Source organism: Panulirus ornatus, chromosome 1, assembly GCF_036320965.1.
Source record: "Panulirus ornatus isolate Po-2019 chromosome 1, ASM3632096v1, whole genome shotgun sequence".
NCBI classification, from domain to species: domain Eukaryota; kingdom Metazoa; phylum Arthropoda; class Malacostraca; order Decapoda; family Palinuridae; genus Panulirus; species Panulirus ornatus.
The window spans coordinates 38121061-38130666 of record NC_092224.1 but is presented as its reverse complement, the minus strand read 5'-3'; the positions used below and the strand labels follow the sequence as shown (position 1 = coordinate 38130666).

Sequence of the window (9606 nt, the reverse complement as noted above, 5' to 3'; positions counted from 1 at the left end):
TCATCGGTCTCCTCTACTTTTCCCTACAGGAACAATATGGGGATGAAGACTTTTCTTTTGCCCACGAGACCAACAGTGACGAGGCGGGATCATGCGTTCGTCGGAACGCATTTGGAGAATGTGTGGACTGGCTAAATTCAGAGTAAGCGGACTTCAATCATGAGAGCACCAGTGTCGCGCCAGACACCGCCTGTGGTTCTCGCATGTGAAGTGCAGCAAGAACAACATTAGATTATGTGTACACTCTCCCAAAAAAGTATCGGCCTCAACGGTCCTGAAGTTTCTAGTAATCTACAACTGGCAGACTTAGATTACAACCTGAATTCGCTGCCACCCTGGTGCAGTTTACAAGTGCATCAGAGTGGCGGCAAAGTCAAATGTTAATCTCGGTTGGCAAGTTGTTGATTAATAGTAATATCAGTCCTGGATGTCAGATACTTTCTTGGGAGGGTGTATATATTTGATTCTTTATATTTAAGATGGATAAGTCTTTGAATACACGTCATAAAAATTAGTGCATAATTACACGAGAATGAAACGCAACGGCAGTTGACGTTGGAATAAATACAGATTTATGTACTTTCTCTAATACTATATTTCATCATGTTAAGATATTTTATCTTATTTTCATGTTATGTTTTACCATATCGTTTATTATCACTATATAAAACGATTAATTACGGTCTTCGAGGTGATATAGCCACGGAGTAACCTCAGTGACATACTCTCCCAAGGGGAGAAATGCTTACAATCTTCCCGAACAAGAAATAACTCCAGCCATATTAAATCTATTGAAGATTTTTCGCTTGAAATCTGGAGATGCAAAAGCATAAGTGTTGAGTTACGTTCGGTTATATAGAATCAGAGTCCGAATCCATGAGAAGTTTGATCGGGATTCATTATTCTTATGAACAAATGCTGGGCTTTATTTCCTTAAGTGTAAGCAGGGCGATATCTGACGTATCGTCTTAAATCCTTTATATTTGATGTATTAAAGAGGTGTTCGTTGTTTAATCTATACTTATTAGAAGTTTAATTTTATGAACAATTCAAATACTCTACTTATATCTTAGGATTACTATAAGGAGATTCAAGTGTTCCAATCGCATTCTGCACAAAAATCACTTACAATACTCTTATTCCTTAGAATTAGATCCTATATGGTCGACTAATTCTTTAGTAAATAAGATGGACAATGTTTCTTTGTTAAATTTACTTTGTTCAAGTTTAAGATAAATAAAAAACATTACTGTTCTTTTGTTTCAACTATTGATCATCTCCTGATATGTATATATACATACACGCAATACCTCCGTAGTGCAGTGGTTAGCGTTTTCACCTAACAATCTTACGGGCCGAGTTCGAATTCTGGATAAGACACGAGACTCAAAGATAACCTAGCTGTTTATCCTTACCTCTGGGAAGTGGTAGAGAAATGAATGCACATATAGACACACAAACGCTTTATATTGCTAGATCTTTTCAGCACACACAAATGAATTCATATTTTTTCAGATCTTATTTTTCTTAAGAATCAGCGCAATACGAAACTAGGAACACAAGTATTACTATCTAATGGTAAAACAAGATTGTGAGCAAATTACTTTGCAACAATAAACTCAAAATCGCAAGCCCACGACAAGACATCATGTGAAGCCCCTCCGAGCCAGAATGGCGATTCATTTTATGTTAGGGTCGTGAGGTGTAACAAATGGCCTTAACCCAGGCAATAACTCGCAAGGTAATGCTTAGCCTCCCAAGAACTACAAGCTGTCTTCTCTCCAACACCCTCTGTCAAATAGCTACCCATCTGACAGTGCCTCTTTCATCTATTTCCTCCTTTCGTCACCAGTGACTCGCTCACTGTGCAATACTTCAGTGTCCCTTCATAAATCTGTGCAATACTTGTGTAACCCTTATCAAAATTGCTCGTTTGTTAACTTTAGCACCAACAATTTGTCGCTTCCTGCACTTGAAAGACGCCGTTATTGTATTATTAGCGTTGTCACTTCCTCTAGCACTGCTTCCTCCCTTCCCCACCAGCATTTATCTGCCGTCCTCAACATAGTCGTGTCCCTCACAGTACTGCATAGTGTTTCCATAATCATCATTGTTTCCAACGTCTCCCTCACCTACACACTTTGGCTCATCTTTAAGCTTTTTTTTCCTGCTGCTTTGCCAAATGACTATCTGTTTCCATCTTCATCAACGCAGACCAGTGGAACACTTGCCAGCTCTGCAAGTGTCTGTACCAAAATTAATTTACTTTCCACCGTGCTTACCTCCTCCTTCATCTACTTTTTATTCTAAAGCAAAGACTCCAGTATGGAGCAGAAGTTCTCAGTCTTAAATGACGTAAAAGTCACAAGAGAAAGACTCGCTTCTGTTGGGGAAGTACGTGGAATTACCAAAGGAAGGAAGCAATTTCTGTCATCTGGATGACACTTCCAGTTTGTTAGAAACAGAATTAGCCGTCAGCAACCTGCTCTTGGCCTCACCATCTCAGCTGTCTCCATCAACAGAGCTTCACTCAGGAAATCTGTCTCTCTCCTGTCTGCTATTGTCTCTTATGTAGATAATATCTTCACGAGTGAGAATTGTCTTAGAATTGTGTTAAACACCTGAAGAAAGTGTCAACTCTTTTTCTTAACTTGACTAGTAGTTAGAAAATTACATTGTCGTTTATAATGATCCTGACAGTCGATAGGCCTAAAGTTGAAATGACCAGCCAAGAAACCATTTCCCCTCGACAAGTTCAGTATCTCTACATCTCACTCCAACACCGTTCCATTGTCTTTCATACAATGACATTGTTCTATCTCCTACATCAGAACTGTTTGTTGCCTGCAGTTCATACTGTTATCTTTCTCATCACCAAGATTTCTTCCTTCACTAGCTAACCATAAACTTTCCTCTGTAAAACTTCCTGTATCATGTAAGCAGACTTCACTCATGTGCTTATCCAAAACGTAGATGTATCTACTTTGACCTTAATCTCAAGCCGTGTTGCAATTAATGAACTAGTTACTACTATGACCTCCCCTAATAAAGTAATTCCTCAACTGTGAACTTTCCACCGAACAGCTGCTCGAATTCAATAAACTTCACATTTACTTTTCCTAAAACCTGTGTGGTACCATCTTCATCAGTGAAGGTACCTTCCTCATTACCTCTTGCTGCTCCTGTTGACCCGCTCATTACCACCATCTGATGCCATTTGTATGACTACCCTCTCCACTCCCCTTCATTCACATTCCTCATTACATCCCTTACCATCAGTCTCTGCTGTCTCCCTTACCATGTGCTATCATGTTTTTCACTTCAGGTCTTCCTCCCAGAGTTCCTCCCTCCTGTTGTGTCACCGACACTGCTGTATCCCTTATCAACCTTGCTTGCTGCCTTCTAGACATCGATACGCGACTTTCATCCCAGCTGGTATTTGCGTACCTCTCATAAACACTGAATGCGTTCCTCGCGACAGTGGAACGACCTCCATGTCAGTTTGTCCTACCGAGGCAATCCATCTTGTTGGGCCATCAGTGATCATTAGCAATTCTCAACGCAATACTTATCCCGGAGAACTTGGTAACGTGATATCATAAAGCAGATGGTTATACTTCATGAAAAAGCTTCCACTTTATGAAAAAAAATCTTCCTAAACATAAACTTATCTAATGCCTGCCACTGCGACATTATAACCGCGCGAATAAAAACTAGTGTGGAAAAAATGTGACTCGGCAAAAACTTACGACGGTGTCTTACTGACGCCCACATGAACGGTTTGGTTTTGTAATGAATCCAGGTGAATCCGGACACAGAACGATCATTCTCACTTCTGTTTGCCCCGTCTCCCTCCAAGAACGCTGCCTCCCACCCAACACCACGATCACTCCCAGTTCCGTTTGCCTCTCATCAAAAGTGCTGCCTCCTTCAAAGCAATGATTCCTCTCAGCTCCGTTTAATGGTAAAGTAGTGGTTCCAACAATATAATACGGATGTGAAGAATGGGCTACAAATAAGTGTGCGGAGGAGGGTGGATGTGCTGGAAATATAATGTTTGATAACAGCAAGAGTTATTTGAACAGAAGTTGCTACAGCTCGAGCGACTCGATGTAGTAACCTATGTATACATCATTTAGAAGAGAATATGCTCTATAATGACGCGTGTTTTCACTGCACTGATCTGTCTCCTCGAGATTTCCTCGTCTCCCATCGGATGTATGTTCACTCCTAAGGTAGAAAAATTGTCTCCCACTAACTTCAAATGTCGTTATAATAGGAAATCTTTCTAGTTAACATCCACCTCATTCCTGTCAATTACCAATCCCTACCCTTCGAGATCCGATGTAAACCCAAGGCTCCGAAAGACCACAATACATCTTTTAAGACCAACTGTGTAATATGGATAGCGCACAGTAGCAAGTCCTTGGCCGGGCACCTAATACAGTCTACATTCAATTTGAAAATGCTTTAGTTCACCGTTCAATTACGATACCTTCCGAATCGATAAACGAGCAGATATCGAATCTGAATAGTTGCCTTAAAATCTTGTATAGTTTGTCACTATCTTCCTTTTAAAACGAATTGGAAAGACTTTAAGCGGCAGATCAGATTTTCCGAATCTATTTCAAGTTGCTTACAGGATCCATCGACCAAGATTGAATAACACTGATCTGTATTAGATTATCCCTTATAACTTATTGATTACGAGTCAAATCGATAGATTTTTCATAAGATGTATATTTTTCTATTTGAGGTTTCACATGCATGCGAGGAAGTTAGTACAGAGAAGACAACAGCATGATTAATATGATCTAAGTTTCCCATGCATGCAAGAAAGTTAGTACAGAGAAGTGTAGAAGATGATAATGATGATCCAAGGAGACCAGAAGACACAGCAACGCAACAACGAACAGTTTCCCGAACATAAGTCACATCTCCAGACATCCCTAGAGGAACTATACAAATCCTAGTGTTCCTGGCGTTACATGTTTGTGGAGGGATTGGCGTGTACAGTGGCGGCGACTGTCCCATTCATCATAATTCCAACGGACATATGATCCGAGCGACAGAGGAAGATGAAGGTGCCTGGCTGTGTCGGACGGGCAATAGATGAACAACTTCTTCGTTCGTTGAAACGACTTTGCTGTCATTCTCAAGTCCTTCAATAAGATAGTCTTTGTTGCCATTAATATAATCAATGGTTATTCAGCCATATATTTAGGGACGACCTCTTAAGATAATCTCTTACGACTTGTTCAAAAGCTTCTAAACCGGGGAAAGCTATATTGAGGGAAGGAGAGCGAAATCTTAATCATAAATGGACATCAAAATCAAAATTCCAGGACTTATCGAAACAAAAGAGAGGCACAGAAAATACTCAAGGTCTCAGAGAGGATTATGTATTAGTTGAATTTGATTTTGACGAGGAATACATTATCATAATATATCTTACAACATAAATTAGTTAAATATTTCTGTGAAAGAATTTGATTTCCTCCTGAAAACATATTAATGCTCTACAAGGATAAGCATAAGACATGGTTTAACGAGAGCAATGAAAGAACAACGGTGAACAGTGAAGAAGCCTACCATCACATGCGTGAAGCAAAGATACCGTCCTTTACTTATGTGAAGCAATTAATATGGATCAGAATGGGACTGTATACTGTGCGTGAAGCAAAGATACCGTCCTTTACTTATGTGAAGCAATTAATATGGATCAGAATGGGACTGTATACTGTGCGTGAAGCAAAGATACCGTCCTTTACTTATGTGAAGCAATTAATATGGATCAGAATGGGACTGTATACTGTATCGAGTCAAAGCTGATCAAAGTATCACAAACAAAAACAAAAATTAAGGAACTACCAGATTCCTCTGGTTAGTCACTCACGATGATAAACCATTCCGGACGGCCACTGAAATTGCTTGTTACAGCTTTTCGGTATCGATGGCAAAATGCAAGTTAAACCCCTTAAATAACACCAAATAGTTATATACTGTTATCCAAGCTCCTTAAAAGAGACGTCTTGCCGGAGTAGATCAAGCAGAGGCATAAAGAAATTATCGAGTAACAACATATTGGCGAAGAATTACCAACTAACCAAATAGCATTAAAACCAGGAAACAAAATGTGTACATAAATACACAAAAGAAAAGATATGCGGAGGTGGCGGGGTGCAAGACGCTAAACGCTATTATATGTATATATGTCAAACAATAAAAACTTCAGAGAGACAACTTAACTCACCGACAGCTCGCCCTGTACTCGGAGTGTGGGCTACAGACCAACACCACAGTACTTACCTGACACATAAGAGTCGAACCATCTTCAGTTCGGAAGCAGGAACGTTGTTTCAAATTTCATACTAATACTGAGTGTATACTTCACCTCTTACTAATACTAAAGTGTAGACTTCTAGTATTAGATTACAAAATGCAAGTTGGTATAATGTATGATACAATGAAAACAATAATATGAAAACGTGACATTGTAGAATAACAAAACAAATCAAGAAGTTCGAAGCTTCGGATCTTTACCCGCAGAGCTGAATGACGTCTTTGCTATTACGTCATCAGCCATCAAAACATGTATTGCCTAATGTAAATATATATATATATATATATATATATATATATATATATATATATATATATATATATATATATATATATATATATATATATATATACATATATATATATATATATATATATATATATATATATATATATATATATATATATATATATATATACACACACAGAAAAACACATGATAACATATGCATGGCAACAATGAATGGATAAAATTAAAAAATATGAAATATGAAAATGTGGTGAAGACGTCCCGACATGAAATCAAGCCAGTATGTGAATTTCCAAAAATTCGTTGGAACGTACTAAACACATGACTTAAAAAACATGGAATCTTGGAGAAAAAGATAGGGAGACTTTAATGTCCTTCAGGTGAAATAAAAGCCGTAATGAACTAAACACGTAGATTCTAAAATTCAGTGTTGAGTAGACGGTTAAGAACAGTGCCAGATGAAACCAAAGTTGACAAGCACGTATGTGCGTGACGACAAAATCAGACCTGAGATCTAACAAGCAAATAAATGCGGTGAGCACTACGTGCTAACCCCGCCTGTTATGAAAGTCTTTCCTAATTCACTGTAGACACTTAGCTTGTTCTTCATATATATATATATATATATATATATATATATATATATATATATGGTGTTTTACATATTTTCTTTATAGATTTTGTGTGTGTGTGTGTGTGTGTGTGTGTGTGTGTGTGTGTGTGTGTTATAACTATGTAGATCATCTCTCAATAGTCATCATAAATCTGACTTTGAACTGTAGCAGATCTTTTGACTTCGATGAAATAATTGTCTATGATTTACCTGGTACAGAGGTCACACGGGTGATAACCGAACCCTCCAGTTGAGACGTCTTTGATCTACTGTGGGTGTCAGACCGTCCCAGCATTCAGTGGAAATGTTGAAATCATTATTTCCTGTAAAACTCTCTAGATGAATCTGGTTCAGTTCTTCACCTCTATGCGTCATTATAGCTCTGCGCCTGTTGACAATATAGAGCAGACCAGGGACGCTAAATGAAAGGTTAGCTCATTTTCGATGAAATTCATTTCATTAACTCCGCTATTAACTCGATAGTTTAGAATGACGTGTGATACCGTAATTATAGATATTAATTTAATTTAACAATTACCGCAGGACTCCCTTTTCTAAACAAGAGTCCTGGCGTTACCCAGGACCTCTTTTCAAGGGCGCCTGTAACTCCAAGGCTGCGCCACTTCCAGTAACAGAGGAAATGATGGACTCCTATAGCATCAATAGCCATTTGATAGGACTGTGCTCTTAGTGATACAGCCTCGCTAAAGATGACTTTTCACTCGCGGTGTAGCCTCATGCAGGCGGAGTACAGTAACACCTAATTACAATTATTGAGTACGCAAACGTAAATTGAACGTCCTTAATGAATACATCATACAGGCAGCAAGCAGATTACAGCGCGGGTGCAAACGACACTTGCCCGTAATGCCTTGTGTGTCGGGCTAAATAAACAAGTACGGTGATTTCAGCGTGACCCTACTCTAGCTGTCGGTGATAAGGTGATTGATGAGGAAGCGAAGGGCGCAGACTGAAACGTTACTGGGAATGTTGGGTGCTGGGAACTGTTGATCCTAGTGCCGTGAGGTACTGGCTGGGGTGGTTCTTGTGTTGTGTGGTACTGGGTTAAGACCTACTGGTTTTGTATGGTACTGGGTTTGGGATCATTGGTGTTATGTGTTACTAGGTTTGGGGTTGCTTGTTGTGTGGTACTAGGCATGACGTTTCTTGTGTTGGGTGATACTAGGTGTCAGGCTCCTTGTGTTTCGTAAGCAACTTTGTCCCACACACAGCACATCCTCCACCTATCCTCTAACACATTCAACAGTCCATCATAATACAGTACTCGCTACGTCTTTGCTCCCGCCTCCTATTTGCTTGTTAGCACTGCCCTGTCTGCTCTCTTCACTGTCGTTCCCTTTTGTCCTCTTACTCTCCCTTCATAATTCACTTTTATTTTCGTTTTGTTTATGACGAGGCTCTCTAGGAATAAGGGCAAAAAGATATCTCTTCACTGATAGAAATTTTTGATAAACCTGCAGCTTTAAGACAACATTGCCATCAATCATGGATGACTTACTCAGTGGTCATTACTGGAATAAGATCCATAAGTAAGAGACACACTTTTATAAGATATTGCACCTCTAAGGATAAACTGTACACTTAAACTACCTACCATCTGATGTCTCTCCCAATAGCTACGACCTAGCACATTCTAAAAGAGTTTTTCACTTCAAAATTATTAAATGCTTTGCCTTGTCTCTTCTTTTTCCTTTTCATTATCCTCTCTATATTTCAGTTAAAGCCCTGCCTTAATGAAGGCTTTTATCCATGACTGGCGACTCCAACGTAAAGAAAGGAAAGTACAGAAACTACTCACTGACGTAGTTTCTTTTTCAAAATCCCAACTGGTGTAGCACCAACCTATTTCCTGGTGTAGCAAATGTTATGAGGAACGTCATATGATTAGAGCAGATGGTTCTCTGACGCATACAATAAATAATTAGCTCAAAATTTCGATGCCGCATTCTTTTCTGAATTTGCTTTTTACGAATGAGGGGAAAAATTTCACTCAAAAATATTGAGAGTTTTTGTGCCAATGTTACCAAGTCTAGACAGCAATGTTAAAGTTGATGAAGACTATAGCAGTGATCTTCAAGTCTGCAAGTTGCAATGTGACGATGTGACCCGAGGCACATGGTGGTCACGAGTGGTTGGTGATCCTTACTCTTACTTGATGTAATGATGTGTAGGTGTGTGTTAATCACAACTGCGATACACTGTCTAACGCATAGCTTATGCTGTAATCACTTCTGATCCCAGATTAAGTTCTTTCTGTCCGTAGTTTCAATAAGGATTACCCTGTGGGAACCTGTTCCCTCTGCATTTCATTCTTTATTTGTTTAAGCCTTTAGTAATGCTCATGATATCCACTTTCTATGCATACGCTCACAAGCTGGCC

The 9606-nt window shown here is 39.1% G+C and overlaps 1 protein-coding gene across 1 annotated transcript in view; it reads left to right on the top strand.

The window, feature by feature from the left end:
* LOC139748707 (uncharacterized) overlaps positions 1-1254 on the top strand; it is a 128556-nt gene extending 127302 nt beyond the window's left edge. Inside the window, exon 81 of the mRNA XM_071662063.1 lies at positions 30-1254. Within this exon, the coding sequence (XP_071518164.1) occupies positions 30-146 (117 nt within the window). The 3' untranslated portion in view covers positions 147-1254. The remainder of the gene's footprint in view (positions 1-29) is intronic.
* The last annotated feature ends 8352 nt before the right edge of the window (positions 1255-9606 follow it).